Consider the following 21,294-nt stretch of genomic DNA (forward strand, 5'->3'; position numbering starts at 1 on the left):
GAGAGAGAGAGAGAGAGAGAGAGAGAGAGAGAGAGAGAGAGAGAGAGAGAGAATATGAATCTGAATCTAGCTAGGATACCTTGAACAGGTGCTATCCATCTATCTCGTGGGCTCAGATTCCAAACAGCATTCCTAAATTCTGCAAGTCAGTGAGGAAGATTACTGTCAGCTCCTATGATTGACCCAACTGTATTCGCAAGCATTTGATGCATAAGCCAGAATGCTGGCAAATGCCAGTAAAATACATGAGGACCAAACAGAAGGCATACTTGTTTTGAGTGTTTCTTTTCCTCTATATTCCTGAAGAAAAAAAATCTTATATGAGAGTACTGTCAGGTGTCCGTGAGCATCTTTAAGTCTGATGATCTACCAGAATACTGACAAGAACCAAGAACAGATTATACTCCCAGCTAAGATATATTACCACAAAGGATATGGAGGGAAAAAGCAACAGGAGAATGAAGTGCAGTCAGTGTCCAGAGAGGCCTGGTACAGGCTTCCAGGTTTTTTTCCCTGCCAGGAGGCACAGGCCCTGCTATCTTGCTAGCAGTGATCTGCAGGGACATGTGCGAGTTGCCTTATGCAGGGAAGTGCCCTGAATCTGCAGCATAAGGAGGGCTGGTGAGGCAGGTACATTTCTACTCTGAGAACAACTGAAATGAGTAGACCCCATCGCCCAGATGCCTCTGTATTCCTTGTGAACAAAACACCATCGACCAGAAGCATTCCAAGAGCAGGTATTGGCTGAGACTTCCTGGGAGGCCTGATGTGTTATAAATAAATGTCTTCTATTTGTTAGAGTAGTATCTCTGGGTACTATTAATATACTGCAGGCAATTCAAAAACCTCACTGGGGTAGCCCCACAATGGCTAATTTCCTACTAAAATTCCATAGCAAACATTCCCACTCTGACAGCTCCTATGACTATTTCTAAAAGGAATCCCTGGGGGTGTGGCAAATTCCATCAAGAGACTCTGCTACCTTTGAGACCTTCTCCAGTGTAGAGAAAGAAAGGTGACAGCAGTGTGCAGAGATGGCTAATGTCAGGGCAGTCCCCTCCCTCTGTCCAGATAAATCTCATTTGCCCACCAACTTCGGGAAGGGTCTCGTTCATTTGTTTAGCTGTCTGTCTAGGAAGGAGAGAAGAAACCACCTGTCACAGGTTCCCCATCACCCACACCCACCCCACCTCACCCCACCTCACCCCACCTCACCCCACCTCACCCACCTGGAATCTTTTCTGAGTGTCCCAGGCCCCTCTTAACATCACTCTTGTTCTCAGGCTGGGAACAGTAATATTGTCTATATTTAAACTCACTAAGTCTAGCTTGTCACTTCCTGAAAATGCAAGCAAGGTCCGCAGATGCTGAAGACACCTCCTGGAGTTTGTCTACAACTGGTTCCCCTGAGCCTTTATTTCCTTGCATGCTGTACCTTCTCAGAATGAGCACTGCGTGTGACTTACAGGAGCTCACAGCAGACCCTTCTGCAGCGGTGGCAGTGCACCAGCCTGGCCATGCGTGACACAGAGGCACATGGTGGGAGGCTGGTGCAAACAAAGGATTTTTTTTTCCCAGTTTTATTCCATCTGAATTATTTTAAGTTTATACAGGCACATGGATCTTAAAGCTGCCCGTGGGACACTGCAGCTCCGGAGGATGAAATTTAAATTATCCACAGCGTACCCCGGAAAAGACCACTGTTAGCATTTTGGCTTATTTTCTCCTTCTAGTTTGTCTTAGACAGCTGAGATCCACTGTATGGAGGTTTCACATGTTGCCCTTTCTTATTTCTTATTAGATCAAACACATTTTTGCTTCAAATCGCATCAGATTCATTCTCAAAGGCGGCCTAGGATTGTAGCATCTGGGTTTCCCAGAAAGTGCTTGGTCGTGCCACTGTTCAGGGACTACTCAGATGGCTTTTGGTCTTACCGTCACGTTAAGTGATGCCTCAGATGCCTTTGTACATCAACCTATAGGGTTTAGAGGTCAGTAAGCATTGCACGTAAGTCTGATGATATAGAATAATAATATAGCCTTATGACATTTCCCATTAAATTACACTTTAATTTTAAATAGATAATTAATCTTTATTTTTTTCAGCACTGGAGAGTGAGCCCAGAGCCTTGTACATACTAGGTAAGGGCTCCACCCTGGGCTACATCTAATTCTTGATATTTTTAGTCAGTGTCTTACTGTGTAACCCAAGCTAGCTTCGAACCCCAAACCCTCCTGCCTAGGCCTCTTAAGTGCCTAAATCACCAGCCTACACCATCATCCCTGGCTTATCTCTCCTATTTTAATTAGTCAAATGCCATGCCTGGGGTTTAAAGGCAGCTTCATGCCACCTGCATATATTCACCATAGGAGCCTTGTGTGGAGAAATGCTGCCTTCCATACAGCCAGCTTCCTCGGAGCGTAGCCAGGGTGGCAGACACATACTTGAGCCAAGGGCTGGGGGATATTGACCATAGCAGAGCCCACATCTAGATCTTCTTAATTTGCATTGGCTTTCATCAAACACTCCCCTTTCCTGAACAGAAGGGCCCCCTTAGGCTTGGGTGAGCTCATCATTTGGTACTCTTTCCAACTGACACTAGAAATAAGTATTGACCCAACTTTTGTTTGGAGACAAGGTCTCATTATATAGCCCTGGATGACCTAAAACTCTATGTATAGATCAGGTTGGCATCCTACACATAGAAATCCACTTGTCTCTGCCTCCAAAGTGCTGGGATTTAAAGACATATGGCTCTGCTCCCCGCCCAATGTTTATTTTTCAAAATGATGCATGGATGTGGGACCTCTGCTCCAGTAGTTCAATCTTTACTTAATCTCTGGCCTCCAAATGACTTACCCTGCTCTAAACAGAAGTGCTGCAGATAATGTGACTTGACTTCTATAGAAAACAATTAGTGACTATGTGCCGGTAATTGATCTTCCTTGGCAAGAAAAGCAATAATGACACGCCTTAGCCCAGCTGGGCACCAGCTTCATGGACTTACTGCAGCCCATTCGCAACGATCCCTGTCGGCTCTGGTTTCTTTCACTCTCCCTGCCCTCTTGTCAAAGTTATGAAGAAGTCAAGTCAAAACAAAACAAAGGTGGCCTTTATCTGACCCCCAACTGCCTGTGGTCTCCTCTTTCAAGTCCAGGCAACCACAAGAAAAGAAAATGTGCTCTAAATAACTCTTAAAGTCAGTTTCTTATCTTTTCAGAGAGGATGGTGACGGTTTGGTTTGATTTGGTTTTTCAAGACAGGGTTTCTCTGTATAGCCCTTGGGCTGTCCTGGAACTTGCTCTTTAGACCAGGCTAGCCTCAAACTCACAGAGATCTGCCTGCCTCTGCCTCCTGAGTGCTGGAATCCAAGGCATGCACCCATGGGGTGTAGCTCAGTTGATTTGGTGTTTGCCTGCTGTGCACTAGGCTGAACTCATTTAAGTATCTGTTAGGTTAAGGTTGTTTTTAAATAATCATTTTATATTAAACTGGTTAAATGAAACTACTCTATATATGAATGTACACACACACATACACACACACACACACACATATATATATATATATATACATATATATGTATATATATACATATATATATGAAACATTTGCACATAAGGCAATGCATATATTTAGGGTCTTTAATACATTTAACTAAACTTACAATAGGCATAAGACTTAAAAGATCTTAAATTTAGCTTCAAAAGTAAAAAGTAAAAGAGTGAAAGTATGTAAAAACTTTCATATAACTTTAAAAAATATATCAATTCCTGAATACTAACATTTACCTATCAACTGACTCAATGGACAGATAGAAGCAGCAGACAGAATCCTTTCAGTGTCCGTCAAATCCACTGTATTCATCAGCTTTGCAGGACTGTAATATGATATGATATTACTATAATATCAGAGACAACTAACTTAGAGGGGAAAAAAGGTTTCTTTTGGCCCACAGTGCCCTTCGAGGGCATGCCTTCAGTGACCCAAGGACAGTACATGGGCACTCCTTACCAGTCCACACTACCTCCATTAGCACCATCCGATTTACACATGAACTCGTCGGGAGCAAGCACTACTTGAATTCAACCCACAGCATTTTTTATGTTTGGGGGGTTGCTTATGTTTATCTTTTTAATTTTTTAATTAAAAATTGTTTTTATGCAATATATTTTGATCATGTTTTCACCTCCCCCAACCCAATTTTCTCCCAGATACATACCGAACCTCCCTCATATTTCGTCCCTGCCCCCCACCTCAGAAGAAAACAAAACATCAAAAGAAATAAACAAATATTCAGTAAGACAGGGCAAAAAAGCCAAAATTTTATTTTGTTTTGTTTCTGGGATAACAGGGTTTGGTCATGGAAGATAAAAATCTTTAAAACAGCTCTAGTTTGGCTGGAAAGATGGTGCAGCAGTTAAGAGCACTGACTATTCTTCCAGAGGTCTTAAGTTCAATTCCCAGCAACCACATGGTGGCTCACAACCATCTGTAATGGGATCTGATGACCTCTGAAGAGAGTGACAGTGTACTCACATACATAAATTAAGTAAATAAATCTTTAAAAAAAAATCTCTAGTTCATCCCAGAAGTAAACCAGATCCTTCTACCCACCTTGAAGTCTTCTTGACCAAACATGGACATCAGGCCTGAAACTGCAACTCAGTCAGGCAAGCCGTGTACCACAGATGACCCCTAGCCATCACCCACTCTCCCTCCCCTTCTGACATTCCCCCAGCGGTGTAGAGAATGGACAATAAGACATTCTCATATCTATGAAGCCATACTTTTTCCAAGTCTCAACACCTAGTGACAGAGTGACATCATAAAAACAAAACTTGTGACCCAAACACCGGTTTTCCATCTAAAGATGGCATAATTGGTTCACTTTGGCCATTATGTTAAACTGTACAACCATGACTGGTCCTGAGGTGAAGATCTCTTCCATTCTTACGTAGAGGAGAAACCGCAGCTCAGTCAGGCATCTCTGAACAGCAGCCAGGCACACAGGGCAGCATGCATTACACTGCCTTGTATCCAGAAGCAGCTGTCTCAGCAGCCAGTGCAAGGAAAACCTTCATTTCATTTCAACGATACAAGCTTCCAAGGGCCTTTCAAAAGACCTCTCTCTTAAAAGCTCATGTTGATGTGCTTTGGGAAAAGCAAGATTTTATTTTATATATGGAGAAAGGCTGGGCTCCAAATTCATTCTCTCCTGTGTGTAGGTTATCTGGGTGTGCCGTTACTTCTTGTTGAAAGTGAGAATTGCTTTGAACTTTAAAAGTTCAAAAGGGCTGAGCAGGTGGCGCACGCCTTTAATCCCTGCCCTTGGGAGGCAGAGGCAGGCGGATTTCTGAGTTCAAGGCTAGCCTGGTAAACTTAGTATTTTCAATACTATTGACAACGTAAAACTATGAAGAAGCTAGGGTTGTGGCAGTTTTTAAGGTATGTATTCCAGAAACTCTCTTCTACGACAGTTGTAGCATTGGTGATTGGCAAAGCCTTCATCTGGAGTCGGAACAAGAAGGTAAATGGGCAAGGAGAGAAGTCAGGAAAACTGTGAGCTGAGTCAGGAGAGAGTCATCACCAAGCCAGGCTTAGCTCCTGGGTCCAAGCGTAACGTGCTACTTTTCATTTTCCTCGGATAATTTGCTTTCGGTTTAAGAAGACTTTTAATGAGAAACGGAGTCTCATGAACAAAATGCCCAAGTTGTACCCGAGCACCCCCATGGGCCAAACATTCTGTCAGCATAGTCATGCTGCCCACTCCGCCTATGCCACACACGATCTTTTTCCTCCTTTTCCTACAGCACTGGCTATGCTGCAGCCTGGGTTTAGTGGCTCCTACACCACCTCAGCACTTTACGGATGCCGGCCGTTTTCCTTGTTCAAATAGAGAACAGTGTTATCTCCTTAGCTGAATGGGCAAGCAGTCCCTTTGTGTGGGATAGCTCCTGAGAGCTTTGCCACATCCTGGCTGAGGACAGTCATTTGTGTTCGTGGAACTGATCCTGCATTTTAAGGAAGAGCTACTGCATCTGCAGTCCTCGAGGAGCAGCTTCAGGTTTAGGCTCTATCTCACATGAAATACTGAAATACTGTCTTAAGCAGACGAGCATCTTGAGAAGGGCGGACTTCAGTTATTTGGGAAACACAGAGAGCGTCCTTGTACAGGTACTCTGTGCAGTGATGCCTGACCAAAAATACAGTACAGCATTTGGCCCTACTAAGCTAGGTCTTTGTGTTGCCTAGAAGCCTGGTCCACAAGAGAAGAGCAGCAGGGATACACCCCAGTGGGGGCTTCTATTCTTACATTTTCTGGATAGTCCTGCAGGTATCAACTTAGACGGCAAGGATAATCTCCCCATCACTCCTATGCTCCTCAGCATCCTGCTCTACAAGTGTTGGGTATGTAGAGAAGGCGAGGTTATACTAGGGAAAGAGGGACAACTACTGCCAAGGCACTGAGGGAGCTCATGGTCAAGAAGAGAAGGAAATCCAGGTTGTGGGAGTGTGAGATGAGGGAGACAGGCACTGAACCAGTGACCTGAGCTGGGTAGAGGGCCTAGGTGTCACACTAATGAAAGTGCAGTTCTGGTCCCATTCTGCAGATCAGAGACCCAAGATCAGGATAATTATGTCCCACATCCCTGGAAAGACATCATTGCAAATGCACATAGATAGTGCCATAGTGATGATTAGAAGGATGTGGTGATGGGTGTGGAGGTCCAAGCGAGAAAATCCCTAAGTTTGAATCTTTGCTGAAGACAGAGAGGAGTTAAACATAAGGTGGCTTCATATATGTCATGTAAAGAGAGAAGGAACTGGAAGGGAGAGCATGCCTGACTCTAGATTCACCTCTCAATGTTCCACAGACACTACGGGGGCTACGGACTTCACAGTCTCCCCTGGCTAAGTGTGTGATAGGTCTATAATATAGTGGTTCTCAACCTGTGGGTCATGACCCCTTGGGCAAGCCTCTATCTCCAAAAATATTTACATTACCATTTATAACATTAGCAAAATTTCAGTTATTTCATAGCAGTGAAAATAATCTTATAGTTGGGGGGGTCTCCGCAACTTGAGGAACTGTATTGAGAACCACTGCTACCATAGGTTTCTGTCTCTCTTCTTTCATGACGAAGATCCCTTCTTCTATCACTGTCTTTTCCTAGTTTTCATGGGATTCCTTGAGTGGTCAGTACCCCAAGCCCATCTCTTCCCAGGGCAACACTGCTCTCTGCTGAGATGCAAGAGTCTTGGAATATGGCAGATTCATGGAAAGATAAACTTAGGATTTACTTGTTACAAGCATGTGGTCTGCTCTCATCTTTACCTGGAGTTGTTCCCAAGAGAGAGGCTTCATTTCAGAAAGAGCCCTCAAGGGTCTCCTTCTGGTTAGGATGACGGTAACACCCAGAATGTCTTTCCACGTCTCTGACATCAGAAGTGAGCAGCCTGTGTGGGTTTAATGGCCTCTCCCAACCTCTGGAGAGACCTGCTGACAATTCTGAAGCAATTTTTCCGTCTTGCCCAGATGGGATTTCCGAGTCATAATTATGGGATAATTACCATCCAGGCATCTGTTCTGTGCCCGACATTAGATTCACACATTTGACAGTGAGGAAAAAAATGCACTTTCACAGATTTTGATATTTCTTATACTCTATGGCTTATTCAGAATGCAGCTCGTTACCCAAGTGCCCTGAATAAATAACTCTAAGCATCAAGGTTTGGGCAGTAAGTGCTTCTTGTACCATTATAGTGATGAACGGCCATGCGTGAAATTTAACAGAATCAAGAGAATCCACAGTCAGGCTGCAGGGAATCAGGGCAGAACTCACATTCCCAAGTGAGGGTTTAGAAATGTAAAATAAAGCATCAAAAGCAATGATAGAAGGAAGAGGGTCTGTCCTTTCCTCCATGTAAGAGGTGAGCTTATTCCGGGATGCACAGAAGTAAAAAGACCTTATAGCTAGCTCATTCTTTCTTGCAGCAAGCATTAATTGAACACCCACTATGGACTGAGATTGTAAGCAAGCCAGACATTCCCGTGCCTCTGAAAGGACAGCCTGTGGGAGGAGCCAAGTAAACGTAAACAAATCCAAAACAAAGCATGCAATGCTTGCCCTTCTGAGGGCAATTGTGCAGGATGCACAGCTGTGTGAGGGGGGAGGATCTGTAACACCCATAAGAAAGTAGCGTTTCCTCTGAGTCTGGGATTATCTGAGCAAGCATATTGAGGAGACATCTCCAAGCAGGGGGAAACCAAACCGGCTTGTAAAAGTCCAAGATGGGAGAAGCCTTGAAACATGGGTAGATTCCACACTGCCCAGAGAAGCAGCGCCTACGGCTGGGGTAAAGACAGATCAGCCATGTGGCAAAGAACACTGTAACCCATGGTAACAGAAGGAATCATGGGTACTTGAGAGGTACAGATGTGACCATGTTGCCATTCAGAAAGACTGATTATGAGCAGGGCATGATGGTGTTTGCCTCTAGTTCCAGCATTCAGGAGGGAGAAGCAGGCAGACTTCAGCGAGTTAAAAGCCAACATAGTCAACATAGTGAGTTCCAGGTCACCCAGGGCTGTACAGTGAGACTCTGTCTAGCTCTGAAATAAGATTATAAGGATTATACAGAGAAGGAATTGGAACCAGACGAAAGTAGTGGCAGCAAGACAGATAGGCACTAGAGACACACTAGCATGGTAACAAAGGCTCTGAAAGTCAGTGGCATAAATCTGTTTATATACATTTCCCACCTGTGCACTGGTGAGTTGACAAGTGTTTGGATAATCAGGCCCTGGCGCCAAGCTTCAGAGGACTCTGCTCCAAGTGTGTCTCACTCTAGTTGGACCAGTGACCTCCTAAGATGCATTGTTATGATAAAAGTGAGAACGCAAGAAGTCATGCTGAACTCTGCAAACCCATTTTAAAATTATGCTTCTGTCACGTCAGACCTACTCGTATCCTGTTGGCTAAAGCATGGCACCAGCCAGACCCCAAACCAGAAAGGTTAAAAAAAAAAAAAAAAGTGCTTCTGCCCACTGTGAGACTGTGGGAGGATATGCCTGTAACTCTAATGCAGGAGAGAGGGAGGGAAACCAACACTTCAGTCTGCATAGGTTGTCCTGCTAAAGCTAGAGAATAGGAGATGCTAAGCCAAAGGCACGGAAACACTGTACACCGGCCCTTGAGTGTTAGCAATGGTGAGCCAGAAGAGACAAGGGCGTGGTCACTCAGTGCCATGTCAGCCATTGTAAAGGTTTGGGGTTTACCATTAAGTACTGTTGAGGATCTTAGTACGGTAACTCACTTTGAATTTTAAGGTTTCATTTGATACTGCTTGGGAATATATATAAGAGGGGAAGATGGCCAGTCAGGAAGGTGAAGACGAGACGCTGGTGACTTGACATGGTTGGCATATAAATGGGTATAAATTAGGCTTTTAAAGGAAGAGATGCTTAAGTTCTCTAACAGTTCAATGGTGAGGATAAGAGGAAACAATCTATTTGGGACGGACAAAATATGGGACAGAGTCCCCATTAAGATGGGTGAAGTTTGACGGGTTTCAGTGTCATCCTGGTAGAAATGTGAAGCAGACAGTGGATCGGCATGGAGTACGTGGAAATTCCACAGGAGCCTTTGTGGCTGAGAATATATGCAAGTTACCAGCAGTAAAACAGCTGTTAGGGGCTAAAGCTAATAACGGAGATAAATGTGGATGGAGAAGAAAGCCAAAGCCATGTCCTAGAAACGTGTAGTAAAATAAATCACAGGGCAAAGGAGGTAAGGAGCGCTCATCCAGGAAGGAGAGAAGCGCGGGGGCAAAGGAGGTAAGGAGTGCTCATCCAGGAAGGAGAGAAGCACAGAAATCGAGTCAGCAGAGCCAGAAGAAGACCTCAGGCCTTTCTTTCCCAAGTCCCCAAGGCCAGTTGTCACCTCGCCATCGCCTTCTCCAGAAGAAGAGTCCAGGGCTGACATTCCTGATGTGTCTTCTCTTTGCTCTCCAGCAGGAGCTACATATCCCCCCATCAGAGGACTTCTGTAGGATGGATCAATAATCCAGTCAGCTCCTGATGTCTTCCCCTCTCACTACCGCCTGCCTTTCTCAGCAAGTGTTCCTAATCTAATCCCCAGCATCTGGAACCTGACTCTGTTTGCTAGACCCAGCCTTCCCACCCAACCCCCATAGCCACTGTAGCACTCTAGCTGGCTCTTAGGAGCTTGAGAAGTAGCCACTACTTACAGCTCTTCAATCCGCCTGCAGAGATGTCCTGTTGGCTGAAGTGGATGCATTTCCACTACAGAATTCAGCAAAATAAGGAAGATAGCCACTGGTAGGGACTGTCTGCATTTTCACATGACCTGGACAGACAACTTGGAGAAAATGTGGTGGCATTTTAATGGATGGCACGAGTCACAGCTGTTGTAACAGAGCCCCTGGGAGCTATAGTAACATCACCCATCTCTATTTGTTTGGTTCTTGGATTCCAGCTTTGTGTTAGAAAACATCAGTGATGCTTGGGAAGAGGAAAGATGGTTAGAGATCCTACTGTAGAAAGGCTGATGTGGAAAGCTGTTGGGTCTCACTTTTCATTAGGTTAAGTAGCCCAGGGATGATGCAATCCTGAGGCAAGATTCAGATGAGTTGCTTCAGAAAGGCCAGGAAATGCCACTGTGGGAGTGGGAAAGTGAGACAGGATGAGGAGATGACCAACAGCAGCTGTATTAACAATCCAGCTATCATACAGACAACTAGAGCTACATCCCTACAGAGGGATATTGTGTGAGGCTTTCTTGAGGAGATGCTGCTATTCACTCTAGATAGAGCAGCAATGACAAGCCAAAGTAACACCAGAGTCCAGCTTGATGAAGCACGGAGTCTCTGGGGTTGCTTACAGGAGTGTGGGGGAAGGGCTACTTACAGAGGCGTGGATGACTCAAGGGCAGCTGCATCCCTGAAAGCCCACTGATAAACCCCCAAAACCATAGCCCTGCAGGTCTCCAAACATGTGTGAAATTGGACATGGCGAAGAGTCCCCCTTTTCTGGCAATCCTTATGCTTATATAATACTGGCGAAAGAAGTCTTATGCACCTTCTGTTCAGCTCTCCCAAATACTTCGAAGTATTGCTTCCTCCCTGGGTCCTCTCCTCCCTCTAGGAGAGAAAATGTTAACATTGATAGACAACAAGGGGGCTCTGGGAAACTGGACAGCCCTGTCTCAAACGACCCATCTGAGGGACAGGCAAGCTAAGGTTATACCTGTACCCGGGACTCCCTGTAGGGATTAGCTATCTGGGAGTTCAACAGTTCAGGAAGAAGTCTACACATGCAGAGCAAATGCTGGATATTGGAGGTAGCTGGCACCCACCTAGAAATCAGGAAGGGGGTGTATGATCAGTGCAGTGATTGAAATGTGTTCCCCAAATGCTTATCATTAGAAATGTAATCCTAAAAGTCATACAGTAATGGTGTTTGGGGCAATGGGGCTCAATAAGGTCAAGAAGACAATGGCCTTTGTAGCTTTATAAGAAAAAGAAGGGACTGGAGAAGTGGTTCAGTACTTAAGAGCACTGGCTGCTCTTCAGGAGGACGCTCACTTGATTCCTAGCACCCATGTGGTGTCTTACAACCTTCTGTAACTCCAATCCCAGGGGATCTGTCTTCAGTGAGCATTGCATGTGCATGGTGCATGGACATCCCCACAGGCAAAATACCCATACACACGAAAAAAATACATGGAAAATGTTAAAGAAAGGAAAGGAAGGAAAATTGAACAGTCTTCCTTAAACACTTGAAAAGCCTTCATTGAAGACTTGAGGAAATGGTTGCTCTGTGCTCTGTCCCATCTGTAGCAGAGGCAGGTACAAGTGCACACACACACACACACACACACACACACACACACATACATTATAATATAGCAAAGATACCCCCTTACCAGATGCCAAGCAACTGTTGATGCCATGATTTTAGACTTCCCAGCCTCTAGAACAGTAAGGCAGACATCTGCTCTTTACAGAAATAGACTAGTCTCAGATATTTTGTTATAGCAATGGAAAATGCCAGTGCCACCTGCTGTTGTGGCTTTTGCGATTCATTTACTCAGGACTTGGAAAACTGATAGGCAAGAAAAACCAAGGACCCACCCTGGCTTTCCCCTTTGGTGGAGGGAAGTCTAGAGTCCAGAGTCTGAGGCCCAAGTGCAGGGACAGACTTGACCTTTCATCGGGTATACAAGCTGCTAAGTTGTCTCACCTTCAAATAAGAATAAAAATCCCCACTTACCCTGTGGAGAGATCCCTAGAGTGTTTGTACACCGTGTTTGTGGGTGCCCTTTAGAGACAAGGGCAGGTAAGAATGCAAGTTGATGACGTTTCTTTTCTGGGGCTTGTATGCAGTTGCAACCCAGAAAATTCTTCAGTAAAAGACACTCTCACCCGATGATATCATTCAGCATAAAGCCAGGGTCAGTAACCTACACCTGAAAACCTAACATGTTAGAACTGCCTACTAAGGAGACCCAGAACCCTGAGCAGGCTGAGGCAGGAACAGTGAACTCCAAGTCCAGCCTGAGCTACATAGTGAGAGTCTGTCTCAGGCAACAAGGAAAAAATTGGGGGTGGGGTGACAATATGCCATGTGTGCTTCCAATAGTAATTAAGGTAGCAACAAACAAAGCCTTTGTTATTTTTCCAAGAGAATTCTCGGATTAGACAAAGCTGACGTCAGACCATCAAGAAAGATGCCCTAGCCCCTGTATGGGGGAAACAGAATCTCTTTAGACTTGGGTTCTTAGATCCCTGAATGCTATCAGGCTCCAGGATCTGTTTTATGTGCAGCATAAATGCATGAAACTTGGGATGAATGAGTCTCTGTGTGCATCCATACTAGAAAATATGCATGTGCTGTGTGGGCTGCGCGCCTGTTGACTTTGGAAGCGGCCAGACTTCTGTTTCCTCTCTCACAACTTGCCAAAAAAGGGAGTTGGAAAAGGAAGCTGGATGTTTCTGAAGACAAGAAATGCAAACAGCCCTAAACTTCAGAACCGAACCCTCTGAAACAGGCCTCACGCGATCCGATCGCCTTTGCCGTGAAGACTCGGCATTGAATTTGCTGTGCCTCGCTCGTGGGAGGCAGGGGACCGAACTCAGCTCTGGACAGAGCTGAAGCCCAAAGACTTTTGCAAAGCTAATGCAGAAATGACAGGAGCTTGATCCTTTTGTCTGGCATCCAGGCCCCCAGAGATTAGTCCTGCTGCCTGTGAAGAGAGCAGGGTTACCTGGGTGATGGAAGTAAGACAGGTAGACAGGCAGACAGACAGATAGGCATAGATTTATATTTATATATATGAATATGCATTGATTTCATGTGGTGGTGAGTTCCATACGGACATTTTTCTCAGCCGAGCCATATAGTATGACGTGCTTCCCTAACTACACCCTCGCCTTTTCTCCACCTCCACAGTCTTGCTACTCCTCATCCACTGCTCAGATCACCCCACTTCTAGTTTCATGTCATTGATAACATTTTTTACATATATAATTTATATTTTTCATACAGAACTCTCAACCCCTTCCTCGGCACCATGTCTGCCGTTTTTCTTTATAAGACTTGACACGGTCATGGTGTCTCTTCACAGCAAGAGAAATCCTAGCTAAGGCATTGAGGGATTAGATGATTTCATAGCAAGGTTTGCCATTGAAGTTTCTATACTTGGTGGTATCTCGGTTGGCTTTGCCTTCACATCCATCAGGTAGGCCATGCCAAGTGCTGAGGAGAAGGAGTATTCCCCTTCAAGTGCTGGTCCATCCACTGACAGCCATGTTCAGTTGTAAATCATGTAGCATCTCTCTCAAAAAAAAAAACAAAAACAAAAACAAAACAACAAAAAACAAAAAAAACAAAACTTTGTCCATATTTTCCCATCACTTTTAGAGTGACATAATTCATGGTATGGCTGAGGCCCTGCCTTTACAGTCAGGACAGGATTGGGCTGGGAGCTGGAAAAGACAACTGTGTGTGTCCAGGAAAGCACGCATCCCCAGAACAGGGCAGGGCGCAGCTGCCCTGCCACTGCCTGCTTCCATTCTAGAGGAGGAATTTGGAATCACTGCTCCTCGGACTTGCTTGAATGGCCTACACTAAGCAGGCGCCTGATGCAGGAAGCCTAATATTGTTCTCCCTTCCTTCCAGATTCGGCTGAATAGCAGAGGGCTCATCTACTCCGTGGGCTTGCTCCTGGCCTCTGTCTTTGTCACGGTAGGTTTGTAGCTCCTTCCCACTCTGAGGTGTTCAACCGATCCCCTCCCCTTGCTTACTTTGGAGAACAGATGGGAGTGGCCTCCATTAAGTGGGGTAGACATCCAGATGTGCCATCTCCTGGCTGTTTTTTCTAAAAAAAAAAAAAAAAAGCTAATAGCCAGCTAGAATTTCTCCCATTCCTAAAACGAGTTAGCCTCTTAGAAGCATGGTCCTGTTTCATGTCAAACCTAAAATATTTTGGAGTGTTGCAAAAATAGCTCACTTGCCTAGAATGCCCTAGGTTGGGTCCTCAACCAGACAATAAAAAGCAAAGACCTGGGCTGGGACTATGGTTCAGTGGGTCAAGAGCTTTGTGTCAGGATGTGGACCTAAGTTCAGATTCCTACACATTTACATAAAAGCCAGGCATTGCAATGTATGCCTGTAACCCTGGCGCTATGAGACAGAGACAGGCAGGTCCAAGGGAGTGTCATGGTCATGGTCAGCTTAGCCAAGGAACAGTGAGCACTAAGTTCAATGAGAGACCTTGTCTCAAAAAGTAAGGCGGAGAAGCAATCCAGGAAGACATGCCAGCATCACCCGCCGCTTCTACACAAGCATAGACCTGCAAATGCACTACACATGTGTACTCACGCACATATGAACACACACACAGCAAAAGTGTTCTCTCTTTTGTACTAAATTAGATTCCATATTATTGATCCTTCTGGATTGTAAAACAGCCCCATAATTCTTTGTCTTTGACCAATTTTCAGAGACTACGAGTGTAATTTATTGCAAGGCACTTCTAATGTTACTGCACTCACGATCTTGGTCAGTACATCCATTTGTATAATTCAGGGTTCTCGACTAGAGTTTCTCTTTGGCAGGAATAAATTTCTACCCGAAGCATTCATTAACATACAAACAGAGTGTTGAATTTTTACCTTAGTAAGTATTGAAACACGGTGTATTTCCTTCCCTCTGTGCTCCAAGTCATTGCACCTCACCTGGGGTATTTTTAGCATACATATGCCAAGGAATGAAGATCCATGGGTCAGGCAAGAAGGAAGAGCAGTAATTTAGACTGTGGGTCTAATGTAAAGATTTTTACAAAGGCAAATACTGCCTAACACACAAGTGTGCGTTAACAGAACTGAGCCTTTCATAGTTAAGAAGTTCCTCGTCTGTGGGGTGACATAGAGTTATACTTTATTCTTTTCCTGTGCACTGAGCCCAGAGTATTTGCACGTGCTAGGCAAGGACTATCACTGAACTGTATCTCCTGCTCTATTTTTTTTTTTTTTTTTGGTTTTTCGAGACAGGGTTTCTCTGTATAGCTCTGGCTGTCCTGGAACTCACTCTGTAGACCAGGCTGGCCTCGAACTCAGAAATCCACCTGCCTCTGCCTCCCAAGTGCTGGGATTAAAGGCGTGCACCACCATACCCGGCTCCTGCTCTATTTTTACTTAACATTTCAAAGTGGGGTCATAGTAAGTTGAACAGATGTGACTTGTGATCCTCTTGCCTTGGCCTCCCAGGTAGCTGGGATTACAAGGCCACACTACTAGGTCTAGCCAAGTTATGATGCCCTTCAGAGCCACACGCTGTGCTCAGTCCTTTGCATGTTTTCCCCTGTGGAGCCCCCCCCCCCGGTGTCATTATTACTACACCATTATATAGAGAAAGGATAATGCCTAGAGGAGTTAAATAGAGCTGAAGAGATGGCTCAGCGGTTAAGAGCACTGACTGCTCTTCCAGAGGTCCTGAGTTCAATTCCCAGCAACAAAATGGTGGCTCACCACCATCTGTAATGGGATCTGATGCCCTCTTCTGGTGTGTCTGAAGACAGCTACAGTGTGTTCATATACATTAAGTAAATAATATTAAAAAAAAAAGAAGAAGAAGTTAAATAACCCATAGTTATTGATGCCACGTGAACTGTAGATTCAGCCAGATGGAAGTACAGTACATGCTTGTTGGCATTTTCTATCTCCTTAGGATAGTCTGTAGTTGTTCAAGGTTTCACTAACCACTTTTTCAGCTATAGAAATGGGGTGTATGAGAGAAAAATAGTTTTGGAAAGAGTAAAAAATTTCAAACATGTCTGTTAGCCCCCCCCCCAAGAAGAAACAGTAAGAGAGGTGGAGATAAAAATCTAAATTTAGCATAAATGTCCTAGATAGAATAATATGATGTAGATATAGTTAGAAGCTCTGCTATTTGAGAGATTCTCCAAGACAGTGAACATAGAAAACACAAGAGACCTGTGGTTGGAGTCATGGAGGGCTCAGACACTTGGAGATCAAGATGATGAGTATAAAACACCTAAAGAAACAGAGATGGAACCAGAGGTAGGGAAACTGAGGCAGAAGGGTCAAGTATTTAAGGTCAGCCTAAGCTACCTGATGTGACCCTGGCTGGAAAGAAAATAAACAGAAAGCACAGTCATTGGATGGGAAAGAAAACATTAGGTATGGCATCTTGGCAGCCAAGTGGACATGATGGCTCAAGATAGAGTGATCAGCTGTCCTGAGCAGGACACTCCCCAAATATCGGCCATTAAAGTTAGATATAGTGCTTGTCCCATTGGTGGTTGGTGAGAATGGTTTGTGGTGGAATGAATTGAAAGAAACAAGCTAAGAAGAATGAGATGAGAGGTGGTGAGAGGTGAAGAAATTATGAAAAGCATTGTTTTTATAGTAAAAGGTACAATGATTGTACCCCACCCCACCCCCAACCAGTTGAAGTAATCCGGGGGTGGGAAGGGAACATAGCAATCAGCAAAAGAGAAAAAAACTGCCAGAGAGACAGCTTTAAGCACTCCGAGAGATAGGATCCAGCATCTGTGTGAAGTTGACTGTGAATGGGGATAGAAGCATATACTCCCTACTAGGAGAGAAGCTCGGTGGGTATATGGTGAAGGACGCCTCTGCAGTGGGAGTGAGTGGAGGTAGAGATGGGATTGTCACAGAACTGAGGGGACATGTAACATAGCCCTCTGAGGCCCCAGGAGTCCAGAGTGATAGTCTGAAAGCATTAACCACCAATCTAAGGTCAATACGTGCTGTCAATGTGGCTGGGCATTATTCGCCAGCTTTGCGGTGAGGTGTCCAGCATGAGCGAATGGACATGTGACTTGAACTGAAGGATCCTGGATTAGCCAAGCAAGCAAGGATGCCAAGTGAAAGAGAAACCAGAGACGTTTCCCAGAGCTGTAACAGATGGAATGAGACGAGTGTCTGGAAGGGAGGAGAGAGACAAGATGGCCGAAGCCCATGGGACTCGGGTTGTCTTAGTTACTTCTCTATTGCTAAGACAAAACATCATGACCAAGGCAGCTTATAAAAGGAAAGTATTCAATGGGGGCTCACTTTTTCCAGAGAGTTAGAGTCCATGACCATCATGATGGGGAATATGGCAGCAGGCAGGCAGGCATGGTGCTGGTGTGATGGCTGAGAGCTTTCATCTGATTAATAAGCATGAAGTAAGCGAGAGCCAGACAGTGGGGATGGCCTAGATTTTTGGAACCTCAAAGCCCACCTGTACTAACCTACTTCCTCCAACAAGGCCACACCTCCTAATCCTTCCTAAAACATGCATGAGCCTTTGGCAGCCATTTCTGTTCAAACCAGTATACTGACTGTGCCCAGACATCTTAAGTCCTAGAGGTATGCAAAGTTGTAGAAGTTGGGTACTGTCTTAGAGTCTTACTGCTGTGAGCAGACACCATGACCAAGACAATTCTTGTAAGGACAACATTTTAATTGGGGCTGGTGTCCATTATCTCCAAGGTGGGAACATGGCAATATCCAGGCAAGCATGGTACTGGCAGAGCTGAGAGTTCAACATCTTCATCTGAAGGCTGCTAATGGAAGACTGTCTTCCAGGCAGCTAGGATGAGGGCCTTAAAGCCCATGACCATAGTGACACACCTACTCCAACAAGGTCATTCCTCCTAATAATGCCACATCCTGGGCCAAGTATATACAAACAGGTACTTATGGAAATAAGACAGAAAGGAAGGAATATAGGGATGTTGACACCAAGGTATTAGGTGTTTCTGCTACTGTTAATAACAGGGTCAAGGCTATGACATTGTCCCGAGTGAAACAGCTGTACATGCACTGCAGGGTAAAAACTGGATTGCAGCACTAACTACCTAACATGAAGTCAACGCAACTGAGAGGGTACATTTTGTATCTTATTTCATCTAAATGTAAATATAGGTAGCCACATGAGGCTAACAGGCACAGCAGGGAACTCTGTCAACAGTTGGTGACTGCTGCAGAATGCAAGAACCTCAAAGATGGAGTGTTGCAAAGATGCTCTGTGAGGTTGCTGAAATCACCGTGGAGACAGCAAGTATACAGTGGCAGACTCTGAGGGTGAGCCAGGACACAGAGCTAGAGAGATTGGAGGTGACCAGGGCAGCATGATGGACAGCAACCACACCAGCTGGGAAATAAGAGATTTCACTCTTGGTTTTTAGGGAGGAGAAAAATAATTATTTGGAAGCAGCAATTTGTGGACAGCTTCCTCACCTCCATCACAGCATGGGTAGTTAGAGAATTGGTTAGGGGAGGCTTAGGGATATAGATGCTGTCCTCAGGCATTAGGTGGGGCTGAGAAAGATGAAAGAGGCTGATCCCCAGTGCCACACCGAGGACTATGGGGGGCTGGAGCCCAGGAATGAACCTAGGCTACTCTGAGATTTTGGACCTGTCAGTTTTGTTAACATAATGGCCACCAGCTACGTGTTCTAGCTTCTTCTCTTTAACTTTAACATTCCTACTTTCCAGGGATGTTGCAGGCTCAGGCCCATGCCACCCTCCAGGCACCTCCTGACCTATTCTGTGTGTTCCAGGTCTTTGGTGTTCACTTGAACAAGTGGCAGCTGGACAAAAAGCTGGGTTGCGGATGCCTCTTCCTGTACGGCGTGTTCCTCTGCTTCTCCATCATGACGGAGTTCAACGTGTTCACCTTTGTGAACTTGCCCATGTGTGGGGACTAACAATTGGCCAGGCCACCTGCTGAGGCCCAGGTCCTTCTTTTCTGTGCAATACGAGACCCGGCCGCACCCGAGTCAGGCGGCCCCTCAACAGCCGAGGCATCCGTCTCTCCCGTGCTGTCCATAGGCCTCCACTCCTGTCCTGGTGGCCTAGGCTCTCCCTGCCACCTCCTTTGCTCCCCAACTCCCTCGGTCCTACCTCCCAGCCGGCCCCTCTCACCCGCCCACCCCATTCCTGCCTCCTCTTCTGTGTGAAGACATCCAACATCCACATGAATTTTCAAGCTCCATTTTTGAACAGTGACTGAGTTCTAGAACAAAACTGGCTGCTAACTGGCCCAAGCCAGGCACAACTTACTCCAATCCCTCCTCCTTTTTTAAGTTATTTCACAGAAGATACCCTAATTTATGACCAGAGACTTTAAGGAAACAGGAGAGGGTCCACTGATGGCAGGAACTGTTGGGTTTGTTTTGTTTGGGAGTGAGTCCTAGGTTACGGGGCTCGGGGAAATTGTTTAATTTGAGGGGGCACTTTTGTTCCTTTACTTTTCTTTCAGAGACAGAGGAATCCCCTCGCGTCTTCTCTCACTGGGCTCTGGCTTAATAGCTGATCCACAGATTGTACTGAGTGTCTCCTGGGGTTGAATCCCAGGCACCGATGGGAATCTAATAATTAGTTGGGAAACCACTGAGCAAGACCACCAGGAATAAATGCATGACATGACATTTTTCTGCCCAAGGGACACATCACTCAAGTCCCAAAGGCTTCACCTGGGGGTGGGGGGCTGTAAGGTGTTAGAGGAAGAAACCTGCTTCACACATAATCACTATGACCATCTCTCTCCCACTAGGTTCTTTCTAGTTTTTCAAGCAATAGTTCTCGCCTGCCTGAGACCTTTGACAGGGAGGCCCTGGCTACCTGTCCATAGGGACACCAGGCACCAGGCAGTCAACGACAGAAACTTTCCCAGCGTGTGAGTCCTTGAAATGTGCTCTTGTTGCTTGGCATTTGTGGTGACAGGGAGTGACCCCAGAGGCCATCACTGTGCTCTGGACAGAAGTTACAGACACTGGTTTCTTGGAAAATGAAGAGAAAGCACATTTTGCACAGATGTCGTCGATGAAGTCCCAATTTGCCACTTGGTATCGAGTACACTGGACCCTGACAGCTGGCTCTTGAGCAAGCATCCTTCTTTACAGGATGCCACCAACAATGCCACCAACAAGCTAGCCAGTTTCACCCCTCCCCTCCCGGAGGGATGGCCAGGGAGGGAGAAAGCAGAAAACTGCTGTGTTGAAAACCACAGAATGGGTTCACCTCAGACTGGCTCAAGGGCACAAGGTATTGTGAACATTTCACCAATCACTGCTCAACCGCCCTGCTAGATTTTCTATGACGCTGAATTATTATGCAGAATAACTCCACCAAGTTGAGATACACCCATGCTTGTTACACTTGTATTTATTGAAACTGTGGATTCTTGCCCGCCCGTGCTCTCCCTTGTATTTACTTTAAGCACTGATCACTTATCCATTCGGTATGGTTTTTCCCAGTCCCTTGTACACATCCTGGTTTGAATTGTAAAAAAAAAATAATAATAATAATAACCTGCTACAGGCTGGTTGAATGTTTCTGTCTGAGCTGCAAGCTGAGGGGGAGCGTCAACCGAGGACCAGGAGTGGAAATCACCAATTTGGGCTCTCAGAGCTGAGACACACTTACTGATTTGGTTGCACATTTTGCACTGGTTTATGGCGATTGTTTTCTTGGGCGAATGGTGTAAAATAAACTTCTCTGTTCTGTACCCTCCCTCAAACACAGTGTGTTGCTTTCTCAGCTGGACTGGCGGTGTTTTATAGCAGGGAGAGCATAAGGTAAGTGACTATAAGTGTTATGGGGCCAGGTAGGTGTAGCCTCTACTTCTTCTGGCCAGACTTAGCTGCAAGACTGGTGTGTCTAGGAAATAACAGGTATGAACTGGCACATAATGGGTTCGTCTAAAGTCTGAAGGGGTTTTTGGTCTGTGT

At 45.4% G+C, this 21,294-nt stretch overlaps 1 protein-coding gene across 1 annotated transcript in view; it reads left to right on the plus strand.

Moving 5' to 3' along the window:
- The window catches only part of Slc24a3 (solute carrier family 24 member 3), a 469,023-nt gene extending 447,954 nt beyond the window's left edge, over positions 1-21,069 (plus strand). The window contains exons 15-17 of the mRNA XM_029535751.1: positions 5,482-5,563; positions 14,177-14,273; positions 19,123-21,069. Of these exons, the coding sequence (XP_029391611.1) occupies positions 5,482-5,563; positions 14,177-14,273; positions 19,123-19,269 (326 nt within the window). The 3' untranslated portion in view covers positions 19,270-21,069. The remainder of the gene's footprint in view (positions 1-5,481; positions 5,564-14,176; positions 14,274-19,122) is intronic.
- Positions 21,070-21,294: the final 225 nt, after the last annotated feature.

This window comes from Mus pahari, chromosome 3, assembly GCF_900095145.1.
Source record: "Mus pahari chromosome 3, PAHARI_EIJ_v1.1, whole genome shotgun sequence".
NCBI lineage: Eukaryota > Metazoa > Chordata > Mammalia > Rodentia > Muridae > Mus > Mus pahari.